The following is a 19,994-nucleotide window of genomic DNA, read 5'->3' on the forward strand; positions in this document are numbered from 1 at the left end:
AGGGGCAAAGAAACCTCCTGCTGATGAATCAGTACTTCTGCATGTTGAACACCACTTGGAAAGAAGCACTGAAGTTAGCAAGCACAAAAAATGAACTCTGGGTGGGGGACTTCAATGCCCATCACCAAGCAGCTCGGTAGTACAACTGCTGACCGAATCCTGAAGGACATATCTGCCAGACTGGGTCTGTGGCAGGTAGTGAGGGAAATACAAGAGGGAAAAACCTACTGGACCTCATCCTCACAAATCTACCTGTTGCAGATGCATCTGTCCATGACAGTATTGGTTGGGGTGACCACCATCCAGTCATTCTGGAGACTTATGTTGTGTGGCACTTCTTCTTCTTTGGCCTCCTTATCTCGAGAGACAATGGATAAGCGCCTGGAGGTGGTCAGTGGTTTGTGAAGCAGCGCCTGAAGTGGCTATAAAGGCCAATTCTAGAGTGACAGGCTCTTCCACAGGTGCTGCAGAGAAATTTGTTTGTCGGGGCTGTTACACAGTTGGCTCTCCCCTTGCGCCTCTGTCTTTTATCCTGCCAACTACTAAGGCTCTTCGAACGCTGGCAACTGACTCCCACGACTTGTGATCAATGTCACAGGATTTCATGTCGCGTTTGCAGACCTCTTTGAAGCGGAGACATGGACGGCCGGTGGGTCTGATACCAGTGGCGCACTCGCTGTACAATGTGTCTTTGGGGATCCTGCCATCTTCCATGCGGCTCACATGGCCAAGCCATCTCAAGCGCTGCTGGCTCAGTAGTGTGTATAAGCTGGGGATGTTGGCCGCCTCGAGGACTTCTGTGTTGGAGATACGGTCCTGCCACCTGATGCCAAGTATTCTCCGGAGGCAGCGAAGATGGAATGAATTGAGACGTCGCTCTTGGCTGACATACGTTGTCCAGGCCTCGCTGCCATAGAGCAAGGTACTGAGGACACAGGCCTGATACACTCGGACATTTGTGTTCCGTGTCAGTGCGCCATTTTCCCACACTCTCTTGGCCAGTCTGGACATAGCAGTGGAAGCCTTTCCCCTGCGCTTGTTGATTTCTGCATCTAGAGACAGGTTACTGGTGATAGTTGAGCCTAGGTAGGTGAACTCTTGAACCACTTCCAGAGCGTGGTTGCCAATATTGATGGATGGAGCATTTCTGACGTCCTGCCCCATGATGTTTGTTTTCTTGAGGCTGATGGTTAGGCCAAATTCATTGCAGGCAGCCACACACCTGTCGATGAGACTCTGCAGGCACTCTTCAGTGTGAGATGTTAAAGCAGCATCGTCAGCAAAGAGGAGTTCCCTGATGAGGACTTTCCGTACTTTGGACTTCGCTCTACAAACATGCAAAATGGGATAGATTCAGAACAGATCCAGCAACTCAAAACTGGGCATCCATGAGGTGCTGTAGACAGACTTTTATTCAACCAAAATCTGCAATCTCATGGCCCAGAACATCCCTCACCCTATCATTACCACCAAGCCAGGGAACCAACCATAGTTCAATGAGGAGTGTAGGAGAGCATGCCAACCTGGTGAAGCTACAACACAGGACTACATGCATGCTCAATAGCAGAAGCAGCATGCTATAGACTGAGCTAAGCGATCCCACAACAAGCAGATCAGATCAAAGCTCTGCAGTCCTGCCACATCTAGTCGTGAATGATGGTCGACAATTAAACAACTAACCCATGAAGGAGATTCCGAAATTATCCCCATCCTCAATTGTGGGAGAGTCCAGCATGTCGGTGCAAAAGACAAAGGCTGAAGCATTTACAACCGTCTTCAGCCAGACGTGCTGAGTGGATGATCAATCTTGGCCTCCTCCTAGGTCCCCATCATCATAGACGCCAATCTTCAGATAATTTGATTCAATCCACGTGACATCAGGAAACGGCTGAAGGCATTGGATACAGCAAAGGGTATGGGCCCTGACAACATCCCAGCTGTAGCACTAAAGACCTGTTCTCCAGAACTTTCTGTGCCCCTAGCCAAGCTGTTCCAGTACAGCTGCAACTGAGGTATCTACCCAACAATGTGGAAAATTGCCCAGATATCCCCTTTCCACAAAAAGCAGGATAAATCCAATCCAGCAAATTACTGCCCCATCAGTTTACTCTCAATCATCAGCAAAGTGATGGAAGGTGTCGTCGACAGTGCTATCAAATGGCACTTACTCAGCAATAACCTGCTCATCAATGCTCAGTTTGGGTTCCGCCAGGGCCACTCAGCTCCTGATCTCATTACAGCCTTGGTCCAAACATGGACAAATGAGCTGAATTACAGAGGTGAGACCAGAGTGACTGCCCTTGACATCAAAGCAGCATTTGACCGAGTGTGGCATCAAGGAGTACCAGTAAAATTGAAGCCAATGGGAATCAGGGGGAAAACTCTCCACTGGCTGCAGTCATACCTAGCACAAAGGAAGATGGTTGTGGTTGTTGGAGGCCAATCAACTTAGCCCCAAGACATCACTGCAGGAGTTCCTCAAGGTAGTGTCCTCGGCCCAAACATCTTCAACTGCTTCATCAATGAACTTCCCTCCAACATAAGGTCAGAAGTATGGATGTTCACTGATGATTGAACAGTGTTCAGTACCATTCGCAACTCCTCAGGTACTGAAGCAGTCCATGCCCACATGCAGCAAGACCTGGACAATATTCAGGCTTGGGCTGATAAGGGGCAAGGAATATTTGTGCCACAAAAGTGCCAGGCAATAATCATCTCCAACAAGAGAGGAATCTAACCATCTCCCCTTGACTTTTATTGGCATTGCCATCACTGAATCCCCCACTATCAACTTCCTGGGGTTACCATTAATCAGAATCTTAACTGGTCGAGCCATATAAATACTGTGGCTACAAGAGCAGAACCGAGGCTGGGAATTCTGCAGCGAGTAACTCATCTCTTGACTCCCCAAAGCCTGTCCACCATTTACAAGGCACAAGTCAGGAGTGTGATGGAATACTCTCTACTTGCCTGGAAGAGCGCAGTTCTAACAACACTTAAGGACAAAGCAGCCTGCTTGATCAACTCCCCATCCACCACCATAAATATTCACTCGCTCTACCACCGATGCACAGTGGCAACAGTGTGCATGATCTTCAAGATGCAATGCAGCAACTGGTCAGTCTTCCTTCGACAGCATCTTCCAAACCTGTGACCTCTACCACCTAGTAGAACAAGGCTAGCAGACACATAAGAACACCACCACCAGCAAGTTGCCCTCCAAGCCACACACCATTATGACTTGGAACTATATCGCCATTGCTTCACTGTCACTGGGTCAAAGAACCTGAAACTCCCTCCCTAACAGCACTGTGGGTGTACCTACACAAGATAGACTGCAGCAGTTCAATAAGGCAGCTCACCACCACCTTCTCAAGGGCAGTTAGGGATGGGCAATAAATGCTGGCTTTGCCAACGCTGCTCACATCCAAAACAAATTTTTAAAAAGTGGGCTTCAGTATCGCTAGGCAGTCACCAACAGGCAGAACTGTATTTAAAGAGAATCTTCATAGGATCTTTAAACTTCAGTTGTAGCTTCATGCATGCTACCCATTGAAAAGAAGGATGTGGAGAGGGAATAAATACCCCATTGAGAGGAGAGTGAAATTTACACCAACGGAAATAGGTAAGGTGGCATAATTAGCTCATTATGTGAAGACCTCACAAGTAAGCTGATAGATTCCCACGTGAGGGTCCTTTCTAAAAGACAGAAGTGGTACGACAAAAATCTCCTTTATTTATTCAGTCATTGATTTGAAATCATTATTTGTAAGGTTAGCGCTTGTGTTGTTAAAACCTAGGCTCATACAGAAATAACAAAGCCCTTTCAGTACATGAACTGTCTGTGCGGACTACGCAAGTGTAGATGGATAATACTATGGCCAGACCCTAATGGACAATAGCAAATTGAATATATTCGTTTTTTAAAATGTCCTGCGCATAAAAACAAAAACATCTCAGCTACAAATTTACATGCTGTTTTCTACACTTTTTCGGCACCAAATTAGGGCATATTTTTGTTTTGGGTAAAGAAATGCGGCATAGACTATTGACACCAGTTTGCACCTCAAAAGTCAGTTCTTAATCAGAAAATCTGTGTCGAACAAAATCATAAATATAACACATTTAATAAAATCTGCAGTGCTGAGAGATTAAGGAGGTAGTTGCGCAAGGCTTGTGCATGGTGCTTCAGGTTCTGCCAATGATAGTGGAGCGGAAAGAGGGAGGATGCACAGATGACCACAACCAGAAAAGAGGCATTTATACCATAAAACAATTTCATACATTGTTTCCTGGCACATCTGATCAATGGTTGTAAATGTTGATTATGCTTTACTTTTGAAAAGACTGAAAAATACATTGCAGAGCTTTCGGCAGAAAAACACTTTTGGAAAAGTACAATGTTCATTAGTACATCCAGGAATTTTGACTAAGGTTTTAATTCAGGAATTACCATGCAGGAGAGTAGAACTTACACTTTGGCATTACTCTAGTATTAGTATCAGGTAGTTCCAGGCCTGGCATAACATGGTCAGATGTGAAGATAAACTCTCTCTACTCTTTACTGATCAAACATTCCCAGGTCAGAAAAAGCATGAATTAACATCAGACGACAGCTTCCAGAAGTATGCTAAACAATGTACCTAAACCACAGAAAGGCACCCACCACTGTGACAGTTTACATTTCTTCCTCTCACACTGCCCATGTTTACGACACCTCAGAATTGCAACTTAGGACTGAATTATGCACAGTATCACTATAAACTTTAGACTCATTTCACATAGGATCTTTACAGCTGACCATCTTGTTTAGCATTGAATCTCAGGCCCTGTAATGAAAGTATCACCCAGCTGTCCCACCCCAGTCCCTGTTTTCCACACTAGATTCTCTTGTAGTATAAGTTCTACAGGGAATATTTCAATTTAGACATGATGATATTTCAAAGAAATCACTTCCAAGTTCATCATACTTATCGTTGCACTGTGACCAAAGCTTTCCACTTTGACAAGCCAACACCGCTAATCCTATTTTCTGTGTTTGAAACCTGAGGGCATTTGAACCTGCCAAAACATTCCAAATAACTGGGTTGCTTCATGAGTGGTAACAGATGTTTGAAGCTGCATGTTGCAATAAACTGGAAATAGTGTCCTTTTTGTTGGTTCTTTCTGGCCAAACTATTATTTCTTTTATTGGATATAATGATCGCTTGAAATGAACTGTTTAATATAATTTAGAAAAGTCAGTCAGGTTGGGTCAAAACAAGGCAACTATCAGTTGTGACAACCCTCATGACGAATAGCTCACTGACACTCATTGGGCTGAATTTTACGCCGCCCCAGCAGGTCAGATGGTGGCATGGGGGCGGATGGGTGCGGTATAAAATTGAGCGAGAGGCTCCGGGAGGCCTTCCTGCCCTGCTCCTGCCTCTGGCCAAATTTACAGCGATCGGCGGGGTGGGGGGGAAACCGCCCGCCCGCCTGCCCCAGGCCAATCAAGGCCCTTAAGTGGCCACGTAACGGCCGCCTAAGGGCATTCGCCCGCCTCCACAGATATTTTACCGCTCCCGGTGGCGCTGCTGGGACTCAGAGCTGCCGGCCCGCTGATTGTCCGGCAGCTTACTGAGGTGGGACCTCCTCCCTCAAGCAGGTGGAAGTTCCACCTTGGGACAATTAAAGCCCTGGGGTTCCGTAAAATGCAGGTTGGATCTCTGGGCTAGGCGGAAGTGGGTTTGCCGCCGATGTTTACGTCGATGGCGAAGTCCCATCCACCTATGGTAAAATCCAGCTCATTGTCTGGTCTAACACATTAACACACGAAGAAAAATAGACCAGATGATTATCTTCATCTCTGGAAAAATACCCAAGCTAGGTCAGTACCTTCATGAGAGGAGGGAGAAGAGTTTTCAAAAAGTCATTTAGAAATCTGCAAACTTTGCAGAATTCCAGACTATCTGATGTGTACTATTTGCTAAAATGCTCCAAAACATAGCTCAAACTGCAGCGGAAACTCCATTATACCTCATTTCAATTACACATTTTTATTAATTGGTGAATTTTCATTGGAAAGCCTTGGACAAGGCTTCACATTATTGCCCAGACTATTAACACCTACCTCATTTTGTCTGTCATTAAGTAATACTAAAAGTTCTTTCCCGTACTTAGAGTGTTGATAGTAAGATATGTGCAAGTCTGGGAATTCATGGTTCTCAATCAATTTCCATTCTACAAAAAGAGGCTCCTTCATTATGGTATTTAATGGAGTATCTATTTATTGTGTTAGTTTTCTCTGAATGACCCTATATACACTAGATTAGTGTTGCAATCTGGATTGGTTCCACATACACACAGACCTGTTGAGCTTCTGCATAGCTACATCTAATTTTCTTTTCCTTTTAAAACTCACTTCACAGCAGCTGAGCTCCTGCTCGTAGCTGACATTGTTGCAATATTTCTGAGTTTCAAGTATGCATGTTACCATTTACATCTGACTTCATCTATAGTGACATTCCTGACCCCTCTATCTTCAGGATTTCAGATTATTGATCCCATTATCTCCTCTGATTTAAAACTTGTGACCTCTTTATCACTTTGGATTTCAAATTCTTGGCCCCACTATCATCTTTGATTTCACACTCTTGGGCACACACTCCTTCATTGTTCAAGTTGCCTCTAAAAATCTAGATTCCTTTCCTTTTTGATATATATGCAACTTGCATATTGCTAACTGAACACTAGATGGTCCACTGATGGGAGTAAACATTTTGTACCAACTATACTTCTCCTGTATCACCTTGTTATTCTTTGACAGAAGATTCCAGACCATCTTGGAAATAAAAACATCTTATTATTACCTCAAAAATGTTATACCTTATTTGGAATAATTTTGATCTCAGCAACTCTTAATTCCATAAAGCTAATTCCATGCAATATTGGAATACTACTTCCATGCCAGAGAATTATTCTAGAACATCATTCAGATTTCATCTGAAAGTTTCTCTTACCTCTATCTTCCAAGCTTGCTTGATTCCCAACCTTTCTTGACTCGCTCACACTTGTTTTTAATCAATAATACTATGGTATTTTTTTCCCCTGAAATGTCCTTCCTTTCAAACTCACTATTCTAAACACAATTTCTTCTTCCTTTATCTTCATTGTATTGAACTCAGGACTAATTGCACCATCCCCTTCTCTTAAAGTATTATTTCTTGTAGTTAAACATGGTTGATCTCCTTACACCTCAATCTACCCTTCCGCTTACAATCTATAAACTTATTTTTCACTTACTTAGTTTTCTTTCCTACTCTTGGTTCTGCGCATTACTATAAGCCTTGATCTCACATAGGTTCCTGAATAATGTGTCCTGCCTTTCCCTACATTACAACAGTGATAATACTTCAGAGGTACATCATTGACTGTGAAGTGCATCCTGAAGACATGAAATATATAAATGCAAGGTTTTTCTTTTTTAAGGCATTGTTTTGCGTTACCTGTTTGAACACATCGATCTTTTACATGCATCTTTCTTTAAAGTGCAAGAATCAGCTGACCTAATTTTCCTAATTGATGGATCGAGAAATTTGGGAAGTGATGAATTTCAGTTCATGCATTCTTTCATCGCAAATTTCATTGAAGATCTTAATATTGGCCCCAATGCCATCCAAATTGGCATGGTCCAATACAGCACCACCCCCAGGACTGAGTTCTATTTAAACACGTATCCCACAAAAATAGAAATCCTCACTGCCGTAAAAAACCTTCAACAGAAAGGTGGAGGTGAAGCCAACACTGGAATGGCGCTCCAGTTTCTGATTGACAAGCACTTTATTCCATCAGCTGGGAGCAGGGCAGTGGAGGGGGTTCCTCAGGTAATGGTCCTCATGACTTCAAGACGGTCCAGTGATGATGTCAGGCAGGGAGTGTATTCAATAAAAAAACGTGGCACATTTACATTTGTCGTTGGGGTGAGCGACGCCGATGCAGCTGAAGCCAATCAGATAGCGACCGATCCTTCGTTTTCAATGCTTGTTCCTGATTTCCAACGGATGGCTATCACACGACAACAGTTGATGTCACTGTTTTCATTGGTGGCTAGGAAGCAATTGGTTATGGAGGTGGAAGAACGGAAAGTTGAAGGTCAGTAGCTTCTGACTTTTTTAAACACTTTTTTTATCGAAGAATTAATTAATTGATGACATCTTCCCTAATCAAACAGCTTTGCTTGAGCACAGGCTTTCACTCTGGAGAGATGTTGGCCTTTTCAAAGATAAATATCCGAGTGATCAGAAAGTTTTGACTTGTTCTATTCAAGCGTTTGAGCCTAGAGTTGCCACCTGGCAAATATTGGGCAAGAGTTTTGTAGTGACCTGTCGAGAAATTTTAAAAACGTAAACTAGACAGTGAAGTCCTGCTTTTTAAAAAAATAACATTTCCCCTTTCCTTTATGTTTTGGGATACTGAGTCCATTGTTGTTAAATGCTGTTCAGGTTTTAAATGAATTTTCATCAGTAATTAAGAAAACATCAGATTCCAGAAATACTTCCCATTAATAGTAACAGGAAATGCTCATTATAGTCAACAGGTCTGGCAGCATCTGGAGAGAGAGAAACAGAGTTAACGTTTCAGGTCTGTGACCTTTCATTAGAATTCTGTTACACCCTCCACAGATGCTATCTGACCTGCTGACTCTGTTCAGCAGTTTCTGTTTATAGTTAACATTTTAAGCATCCACAGTGTTTTGCCTTTGTATTAAAGCTTCCCATTATTCTGCAGTGTCTGTCTGCCAAAAAGAAATATTGTTATTCAGGCCCATTCAGGGATTATCCAGTAATAGACCACTTCTCCAACTGACAGCTGAGGGCAGTTATATCTCCTTTAATTGGCTTGATCTTCCTCCACCCACACCTCAAACCTGTGGCTGAGGTCCTGTTGACTTCCTTGCCCTTTTATTACTTACTGAACAGAGAGACAGATGTAGTGATGGACACAGACATTGCTTCTGGTTTGTATTGAAATCTTATGATGATTTCACTATTAGGAGCTGTATCTTTTATCTCTCTTTGGTAGACATTTTATTCTTTATGCTGAAGGTATTTATTTAGGTGTTTTATATATACTTATTTATTAAATAAATAACAATCTGTCTAAGCATTTAATATGAATTGTAAATATAAATCTTCAAATGTCTTGGTATGTATAATTGTCAGGATTCATTTTAAATTTTATATCCCTGTGCATGCTAGACCATATCCTTCTTCAGCCATTATTTGGAAAATCCTATTGGGCATGTACTCACATTTCTCTCAGGGTGCTCGAATGCAAATCTATAAAATTCCTTGTTGTGTTTTATGATTAGCCCTGCTTCAATGGCTACTTGTGGTGATCAGTTCAATACTCTTAGAAACATAGAAAAATAGGAGCAGGAGTAGGCCATTCGGCTCTTCGAGCCTGCAATGCCATTCAGTACAATCATGGCTGATCATCCAAACTCAGTACCCTGTTCTCACTTTCTCCCTGTATCCCTTGATCCATTTAGCCCTAAGAACTCTATCTAACTCTTTCTTGAATATATTTAATGATTTGGCCTCAATTGCCTTCTGCAGTAGAGAATTCCACAGGTTCACCACTCTCTGGGTGAAGAAATCCCTCCTCATTTCAGTCCTAAATGGTTTACCCCTGGTCCTGGACTCCCCCGTCATTGAGAACATCCTTCCTGCATCTAGTCTGTCCAGTCCTGTTAGAATTTTGTAGGCTTCTATGAGATCCCCTATCATTCTTCTAAACTCTAGCGAATACAAGCCTAATCGATCCAATCTCTCTCCATATGTCAGTCCCGCCATCCCAGGGATCAGTCTGATGAACCCTCGCTACACTCCCTCCATAGCAAGAACATCCTTCCTCAGATAAGGAGACCAAAACTGCACACAATACTCCAGATGTGGTCTCACCAAGGCCTTGTATAATTGCAGCAAGACATCCTTGCTCCTGTATTCGAATCCTCTCGCTATGAAGGCCAATATACCATTTGCCTTCTTAAACTGTCTGCTGCACCTGCATACTTACTTTCAGCTACTGGTGCACAAGGACTCCAAGGTCTTGCTGCACCTCCCCCTTTCCCAATCGAAGCCACTCAGATAATAATCTGCCTTTCTGTTTTTGCCACCAAAGTGGATAACCTCACATTTATCCATATTATACTGCATCTGCCATGTATTTGCCCACTCACTCAACTTGTACAAATCACACTGGAGCTTCTCTGCATCCTCCCCACAGCTCCCCACAGCTCACACTCCCACCCAGCTTATAACTATTTGCATGAAAAGAAATCTTCAAAACTCTTCCTTTACACTGCTAAGCCTATATTTATTCTTTTGGATTAAGAAATGAGTTGAAGCAAAAGTTTCCATTATTCAACTAGCCTAAAATTATTTTGCAGCTCAAGTCAGCAAGAGGGACATCGTATTCCTGATTGATGGCAGCTCCAGTGTGGGAAACACTAACTTTTTGCAAATATGCAAATTTATCTTAAATATAACTAACAGATTTGTAATTGGACCAGATTCTATTCAGGTTGCAGTGGTACAGTACAGTGATGTTGCAACAACTGAATTTCACTTAAATTCCCACACAACAAAATCTGCTTTACAAACTGCTCTGAAAAGACTCAGACTGAGAGGAGGTTGGACACTTGACACTGGCGCAGCTCTAGATTACGTCTATAGAAACCACTTTACCAGAGCTGCAGGAAGTAGGAAAGAAGATGGCGTTCCCCAATTTCTGGTGCTCATCACTGCGGAAAGGTCTAAGGATGATGTGAAAAGACCTGCAGAGGCCCTGAAGCGAGCTGCTGTAATGACATTTGCTGTAGGAGCCAAGAATGCAGATCCAGCAGAGCTACACGAGATTGCAATTGACCCCAGTTTAGTCTTCAATGTTGATGAATTACATTCTCTACCTGAGTTACACGAACGACTGATGACGCCACTGTCAACGTTAGCTGGTGTAACCATAGTTTATGAGCAGCCAACTGTTCCAGTTATAAAAGGTATCCAAAATTTCATCAATTATTCTGATTGGGTTTGGATGTCCTAAACAACTATTATTGAACACTATGGTACGAAATGATGTAACTCTTCTGCAGGAACTTATTATGTGTTAAAGCATTCAGATTTACTAAAATAACACAGTATCATAGGGGAAAATGCATTCAGTATAAAGTGGTTGCATGTGTTTGCTTTAGATTCCCACATTATGTTTAAGTGAAGCCTACTTTTAATAAATGAATGTTAACTGCAGGTTTCCCCTTTTGAGGTTCCTCTGGAGATAGATGTTTCATTCACGTCAATCTCACTAGACATTGCACTTGAAAGATAATAACAAGTTACTGCGTGGCAATTATTGCCAATGAATGTACATGTTCTGCATGGATCGTCCTGTCTGACATCATTTTCATTTGATTCGAGAAGTATCTTTCAGTGGAACAGGACTTCAACTTTATGCTGTGTAAATCTATTTAAAAAGAAGGAAATTCTCAGATCTTAATTTACTGGCTGAGATGTATCATTGCCTAGAAATTAGGCCAGTTTTCACGCTTCAAGGATTTTGAAAAAATGGTCCTTGGAGCTCATATACAAGTGGTGAGATGCTGGGGCTTGTTGCGCTTCCATAGGTATCTCATCCAACTGAAAAATCACTGATGGGAATCTCAGGTAAGTTCCTAAAAGGTGTCGTAAGTGCTCAATCTTGCAGAATTACCTCTGCACCTTCAGAGATAAATCCAGTTATTTCACAAATCTAATATTAAGAGCAAATTATGCAATTAGTTTGTAGAACTTACAGATATTTGATATTATGTTGTAGTAATTGTGTATTTCATTTGGTAATGGTGACAGAAATGGACAAGAGAGATATTGTGTTCCTTATTGATGGATCATATAACATTGGAAAAAGAAAATTAGCTGCTATCCGTGACTTCATCACAAGAATAATTAGAGCCTTTGACATCGGAACTAATGGAGTTCGCATAGGCCTGGTACAGTACAGCGATGCTGCAGAAGCTGAGTTCTTTCTAAACACCTACTCATCAAAAAATGAACTTTTCTCTCATATAAGAAGATTCAGACAGAGAGGTGGCACCATTCTCAAGACTGGAGAAGCACTGAACTATGTACTGAAATACCTTTTTACCAAATATTCAGGAAGTAGGCAAGAGGAAGGTGTTCCCCAGTTTCTGGTGCTTGTTACTGGTGGAAAGTCAAGAGATGATGTGAAACAGCCATCAGATGCCCTGTTACAAGCTGGTGTTACAACGTTAACAATTGGAGTGGAGGATGCAATAAAACAGCTACAAGAGGTTAGTTCGGACCCCAGTTTAGCTTTTGGTCTGAAAGAATTCCATTCCCTCCCAGAGATACAACAGGAAGTGCTATTACCATTGACAACTCTGACTGGTGTGAGGAAGGCTCCTAAACTGCCGACAGCTCCAACTACCAAAGGTAACTGCATTTTGAACCACCACACTTTGGCTAAATTATTGTTTGCTGCAATAAATTAATTGGAAAGTCTTGGCTCTAAACAATCTACTCTCCTCCCTGAACACTCCAACATCATTCAGTTCCAAACACCAATTTATTTTTATTTTTTCACCCACACAATAAAAAAGCAATATTTGTTATTTTGGAGAGATTGTAAGATGTTTTTATCAGAAGATCATGGTATCACAGCATGGTGCTGTCTGAAATACACACAGAAGCAAGTTACAAAATGTCCTTATATTGGGGTATTGAAGATGAAGGAGGTAATTTTGACCTTGATTGTGTGAAATGGGTGATAGTGAATTGTTTTACGCCTTTCCCAATTTGTATTTCCATTGAAGTCAATGTATTTCTATTAGTTCGCTATCATCCATTTCACACTATCGCACAAAGTCAAAATTACTTCTGCAGAGTCTTGTTGAGGTTCTGTCAGTCCTTTAATGCATTGCCATGTGATCATTAATCATGTGTGAGTCTGGATAGTCCCTGCCAGTTGGCTAAATGACTATGAAAACATCACAGCACAGCCTACACTTGTCCTCAACTGATGCCCACTGCATGTACTTTCTACCATGAGTCACTGGATAGTGATCAGGAGCAGGAGTTTTGGCAACTCTAACCCAGCATTGCTGAGGCCAGTTCTCGTGAGCCATCCCTGTGCTGGCTAAGATCAACTAATGCAACACAGATCAGGGGCCACATTTTTAAATGCCAGCTGGGTTGGCATTTAAATTCTGAATGCCTCTGAATTCTCGTGCCTCTGGGACAGTCTGCAATATTCAAAGTGCTGACCAGGGGAAGGCAACGGGGAAACCACTTGGCTCCAATTAACGGCCCATTAAGCTCTTTGGGGAGGTTGGCATTACAATTTTTGATGGAGATTTCGGTAAACCTGAACAGTCTGGTGCATGTTGGCGCACAGCTGTCAGCTTCACTATGGGGCAAAGGAAAAGTTTTTAATGTTTAAAATTATTGGGCCTTCAGTATCCTGCACTAGAATGTGCACAGTACCTATATTTTGGCCGTTTCCACCCCATCTTATCCCTTTATGCGCTCGGCCCTCTGAGGAGCTGCCTGCTCTCTTTGGCAAGGCAGCATGGCTGCCATTTCGCCTTTGCTGCTGGTGCCAGGCAGGCAGCTGCTGCCTCCTGGAGGTACTCGACGCCATTAATTGGGCACCGAACTCACCTCCTGCCCAGTAAGGATATTTAAAAATAGCATTGCATGAGCGATGCAGTGGCGGTGTGGGGTCAGGGCCCGGAAGTCATCCTTGTGCCGGGTTCCCGACTCTGCTTTGAAAATCCAGCACAAAATATTGAATCTTAAACCTTCGTGGATTCTGTAGGTGGAATTTTATGCTGGTGGTGAGGTCTCGGCACTGGGGGAAACCGACGCCAAGATCCTCATGTTGCCACTTGTACGGAAGGCCCACCAAATTTAGTGCCAATCAGGCCCTTAACTGGACAGCAGTGGACCATCTGTAGGATTTAGGATCCCGTCGCCAGAAGACCCGGCTTTGCAGAGCCGCCGGCCAATCAGAGGCAGGCAGCTGCAGCATTCCCGCGGAGGTGGTGGCTGCTGTTGTAGCTGCAGCAACCAGACACTGAGGAGTTGCCCTGGAACCAGGCTTAAGGTAGGTCAGGGTGGAAGGGATCTGGCAGGGTGGAGGTTGCGGGGGAGGGGGGTCAGCAGCAAGGGCTGGCCCTCAGCGGGTCCCCCCTTCCTGATGCCGGGTCCCTCATTCAGGCATTAAGTGCCTTTGAATGAGGGACCCCACCTCCCCAACCCCCGCACCCAGGAAGCAGCCCGCATAGTTTTTCATGCTGTGCTTCCTGTACGGCCACAGGGCAACCCGCCACATGGGTAATTGCGGCTGCAGCAGGAAGAGGGCCTTACTTAGATGTTAATTACCCAGTTAAGGGCCTCAATTAATGGCAGGGCAGGAAGGCCAATCACAGGCCTTCCCGACCCAGACTAAATTTTGGCAGAGGCGGGATGGTGGCGAGGTCCCCCCCTCACCACCATCCACCCCGATTTTATGCTCTCTCCACCTCCAAACCCGCCAGGAGGGAGAGAATAAGAGTTTCAATATCATTCCATGTGATGCATTTCCTTCACAAGCCATTGGAATAGATAACAAATTTTTTGCCAGTGATTAAATGAAGGGGCAGTTTCTGTACCTTAGTAATCAACCAGATTAGAGGCTCCTACTGTGGTAGTGGAGGGTGTCCTAAGATTTCTCACATGGTTCGCTGACTGCCTCCCCTTTATAAATGCAGTCTAATCCATATGAAACAGATGGGTTAGCAGATTCTCTTTGTAGAAACAAAGGAATACTCAACCAGTCTCTTTACATCTCAATTTGTTGGTGTCCTCCTTATACAGTAGTCTTGTTGCTACTTCAGGAGCTGGTAACATAGGAATTTTTCCTTCTGAATAACAGGCTTGACTTTTGTAAATCTGAATCGATCCTCTATATGGCTAGAGAAAAGGGTCATGAGTTACACATGGTGATAGATGAATCCCTGAATCTCCCTGTCTACATCATGTAGTTTATGGTCTAGTTCAGAGCTGTCCAACTGAAATTGCTGCCGAGCTACAGGTGCAGCTACAATGTCACCGTTTTAGCCACATGCACTGCATTCAGTAACCAAGGAAGTAAAGCACTCACACTCATCATAAGACACCAGTTTGCTCTACTTTCCATCTTGCCATTTTCCCAACAAATGTGCAAAAATGGTTAAAATACGCATGCATATGCTGTGTGAATGAGTATTGAGATCACATGCTCAATGATTACATCTATTACAAGTTTTTATTTACTGATCACAAATGCAATTCACCATTTTGGATTCCCAATTACCCCAATATAGCCAGTGACAAATAAATTGGGGAACACTGGTCTTGTTCAGGAAGTGTTTTCTGGTTCAAGTCTATTAGTTGGGCAATTGCTGTCTTTCTTTGCAGCTGAAGCTATATTATAACACTATATTTACTGTCTCAGAATTCTCCCACAGCATGGAAAGGAAAATCTTGGGAAAGAATTACATTTCTGAAAAATGAATGGAGCTTCCTCTATAAATGGAAGAAAAAAAATGCCCTCCGGAACTAGTTTCCACCTTCTGGGTGAGGATTTGCTGCAGCGGTGCAAGTCCCATGGTCAGGGTGGTTTTTGTGTGGCTGCCAAGCTCAGGCAGCAGACGGGACGTTCCCTGTGATATTGTCAGGAGGAGGCAATTAAGAGCTGGCAGGTGGGGGAAGTGGACAATTAAGGGCAGCGGGTGGGTCTTCCATGCTGCTGGCCCAGTCAAAGGACTGGCAGACCTGGAGCTTTGGTAGTACCACTGAGAGAGGCAGCCACTGCTGAGGCAGCAAGGAGAAAGTGAGGGCATCTCTATTTTAAGGTGCCCTCAGATGGGTCAGCATTAAATACATTTTTACGTGGACCAAGCAAGCAGGGCTTGGAGGATGGCGGGGGAACCCCTCCAGCAACAGCATTGGGGCTGCAAAGATGCTATTTGCTGCCAGTGGTCCCCTCCCTGCACCCTGGAGCCTTGGCTCTGATGGCCGCCCCCCCACCCCTCACTCCTGGGAAGCCTCTGGGAAGCCGCCTCAATGTGACTTTCTTGGGGTGGGGGGGAGGTGGGTGCAATCCACTGCAGGCAAAGTTGGGCCATTAATCATTCAAATTCGCTGCCCTCCTCTGATCGCTGGGCAACTTGCCTGGTGGTGGGACTGTATTGGGGAGCCATCCCGATGTGACTCCCCGGCATTTTAGCAGCCTTCCACCTCCTCCGTTCCTGCCACCTGGGGGCCGGTAAAAATCCGCCCTCTGACTCGTGATCATCACAGCAAAAATAAGCAGGAAAATGGCTATCCTTTTTCACAGGTCAGCCAAACCTAACCACCCACTTGCTGCATCCGTCAATGTTTTTTTCCTTTCTGTACAGATTGTGGTACGAGCCCATTTAGACTGTCTGCATCAAAGGACTTTCACAGCAACTTATTCCATCTCAGAATCATTGCCAGAAGAGCAGCACATGGTCATGGGTCTTGGAATCTCTAAATGATCTGTAGAATACAAAATGGGTCAATGCTTGAACAGAATGGGTGAGATTGGGTGTAGGAGGAGTAGTTCCTCCAAAAACTTAGCTCAAACCTTGCCTCAGTTCCCGTATAGTTTCACTGACAATGGCAGTGTTGAACAATTGAAAGAGGTTGTCTACCTGTCAGTGTGGTGCATTAATGTTGAGATTTGAATGTCATGCCTCTATTTGAAAAATGAATACTACTTTTAATAATCGAGTCACTTCATACTAAGAACAAATCATGCATTTAATTTATAGAACTTATAAATATTTGTGCATATTTCCTGTTTTATTTGTAACAGAAGCAGACAAGAGAGATATCGTTTTCTTAATTGATGGATCATTTAATGTTGGAGACACAAATTTACAACCTATTCGTGACTTCATCACAAGAATCATTGAGCCCCTCGATATTGGAAGTGACCGAGTGCGAGTTGGCCTGGTACAGTACAGCGATGATACAGATGTCAAGTTCTTTCTAAACACTTACTCATCGAAAGATGAAGTTCTCTCTGCAGTAAACGGACTCAGACTGAGAGGTGGCACTGTGCTCAATACTGGAGCAGCACTAGATTATGTCCATAAACACATTTTTACCAAATATTCAGGAAGTAGGAAAGAGGAAGGTGTTCCCCAGTTTCTGATACTTGTTACTGGTGGAAGATCGAGAGATAATATCAAAAAGCCAGCAGATGCCTTGCTACGATCTGGTGTGATGACTTTAGCCATTGGAGCTGAGAATGCCATAAAGCAACAGCTACAACAGGTTGCTTTGGACCCCAGTTTGGTTTACAGTGTGGACGAATTTATTTCTCTTCCAGAAATACAAAAGGAAGTGCTGTTACCATTGTCAACTCTGACTGGTGTGAGGATGATTTCTGAACTGCCGACAATGAGGAGTATGAAAGGTACCTGAAATTTAAACTTTATAGTTTGATGAAAATGTCTTGCGTTGCTATAAATTAATAGGAATCATTAGGCTGCTAACAATTTCTCCTCTCTGAACACTCCTTTGTCATTCAATTCCCAACAACAGTATTGTATTACTCTTCCATCCACAAAGTGTGTATAATTTTGGGGCAATTGTAAGAGGGTTTTGTCAACAGATCATGGTATCACACTATGGTCCTTACTAAAATGCATGCAAAAAGCGTGTTACAAATGTCAATAGATTGGGGATTGTATGTAATAGCTGTACTTAAATCTGTTCAAATTTCTCCTCTTCAGTCCTGTAGATCGTAGGGCAAATTCAGTGATGCCAGTTAAATTGACAGTGTGATCAATGCGTTACAGTGGGATTCTGCACTACTGGATTGAATGAGATCATCGTGAATACATCTTGAACATGATTTGTACCTGTTTTTCACATGCATGCTGTAATTATCAGGGGCTAGCTAGAGAGCAGTAGTTCTTAAAGGGCTACTGCTTCCACTTCAAGGCAGCTATTTTCTGGCTTCAGGAAATCTACTAAATTAACAATAGAATACAGGTATAGGAAAATGGCTAGTACTATCATTAATATTCTGAGGCTTTAACATTCTGTTGCAAGAGATATAGCAAAGGAAAATAGCCACATTTGGGTTTGAAGGGAACCCTTTTTAGTGACATGGATGCAACAAGAATGGCAGGAGCTGGCTTAACCAGTCAGTTCTGTCTCCACAACTGTGTGTCATGGGGGCAGATGAAGAAAATATCCAGGCTGAGGAAAATGTAAGTCTGGCCACAATCTACTTATTCAAGTGAAGCCTTTGTCCTTAGCATGTATGTCACAAACACTGCACTCCAAACATAGTGGAGCTTCAACAAATGAGCATGAGAAGCACTGAGATAATCTCAGATATTTTACACCTAGAATCATTGAATCATACAGCACAGAAGGAGGCTATTCATGCCTGTGCTAGCACTTTGAAAGAGCTATCCAGATCCTCTAGCCCACTCCTCTGCTCTTTCCCCAAAGCTCTGCAATTTTTTTCCTTTTCAAGTACAAATCAAACTTTCCTTTTGAAAGTTACTATTGAATCTATTTCCACCACCCTTTCAGATAGATCATAATTCACTGTGTACAGTCCCACTCCGGAGACTTAAAATGCCAGTGTAATGCTGAGGGAGACTGCACTGTTGAAGGTGCCGTCTTTTGGGCGAGATGTTAAACTGAGCTTTGTCTGCCCTCTGAAGTGAACATAAAAAATCCCATAGCACTATTTCAAAGAAGAGGAGTTATTGATCAACATTTATCCTTCAATCAACATCACATAAAAAGCAGGTTATCTGGTCATTATCACATTCAAGTTTGTGTGACCTTCCTGTCTAAAAATTGGCTGCTGCGTTTCCTATATTACAACTGTGACTACACTTCAAAATGTACTTCTTTGGCTAGAAAGTGCTTTGGGGCATTCTGAGTTTGTGAAAGGTACCATATAGGTTCAAGTCTTTCTTTACAACAGCTTTATCTTTGGCTTTAAAGGAGAAGGTTTCCCAAAACACTGGGGAGACAATGAGAACTGGCGGTGACAATGCCCACTGACATGAAGAGACATTTAGTGGATGCTTCAGGGCAGCCCGATGAGGTAAGTGTTGTCTTTTATTTCATATACTTGCTTCAATTTCAAACTCATTCACTAAGATCCAGGTTTATTCTGCATAGCATAACTCATTGGGACAGCTTTCAAACTATGTGCCCACCCACGATAAAAAACATTTTCATTCCTCTTTTTACAGGGGATTCCTAAGATGACATACCTGACAGAAATCAGGAAACTGATGTATCACTGGAGCAGCAGCCACGATGTCCTGTTTGCACAAGCATCAGCTTAGATACACGTTTGTCACTGAATTAATTTAGTCAGGATCAGGAGGAAGCACCTGATGAAGTACCCAGCACATGAGGAGCAAGAAATGGTGGTGGCGATTGAGGAGCAGAATGGCAGCCCATTCATAAACCTTTCCCTGCTGCAGGGGCCCTGGACTCTTACTGTAACAGAGTTGCCGATAGAATGGAGCTCATGAATGAGCAAAAGTCCATTATTGCAGTATACTGAGCACGCGCAAAGCATGATATGTTGAAGACTTCATAGAATGCAGCTTCAGCATTCCTGCAACTATGTATGAAGTATCTCTAAAGCACGAGTCTACCATAGTGTGAACTCCACAACCATCTGTTGAGGAGCCCCCTATGGATAGAGAACCAAGGTGCTGATGTGGATTCCCTCATAAATGCCATGCTTGTGGTAACTGGGGCTTCAATTTACAAGAAGCTCTCAATTCTGGATTGCATCATATAGAGGATCAGCTAGAGAGAACCTTGATAGTGGCTTTACATTCCTTAGTAGTGGTCAACAGTCTGGTCCCATGCAGATTCATGGCCATTCAGAAGGAG

At 43.1% G+C, this 19,994-nt stretch overlaps 1 protein-coding gene across 1 annotated transcript in view; it reads left to right on the forward strand.

The window, feature by feature from the left end:
- col6a3 (collagen, type VI, alpha 3) overlaps window positions 1-19,994 on the forward strand; it is a 355,278-nt gene that overhangs the window by 26,754 nt on the left and 308,530 nt on the right. The window contains exons 3-6 of the mRNA XM_068036295.1: window positions 7,531-8,133; window positions 10,433-11,041; window positions 11,889-12,491; window positions 16,921-17,526. Of these exons, the coding sequence (XP_067892396.1) occupies window positions 7,531-8,133; window positions 10,433-11,041; window positions 11,889-12,491; window positions 16,921-17,526 (2,421 nt within the window). The remainder of the gene's footprint in view (window positions 1-7,530; window positions 8,134-10,432; window positions 11,042-11,888; window positions 12,492-16,920; window positions 17,527-19,994) is intronic.

Source organism: Heterodontus francisci, chromosome 7 (genome assembly GCF_036365525.1).
Source record: "Heterodontus francisci isolate sHetFra1 chromosome 7, sHetFra1.hap1, whole genome shotgun sequence".
NCBI lineage: Eukaryota > Metazoa > Chordata > Chondrichthyes > Heterodontiformes > Heterodontidae > Heterodontus > Heterodontus francisci.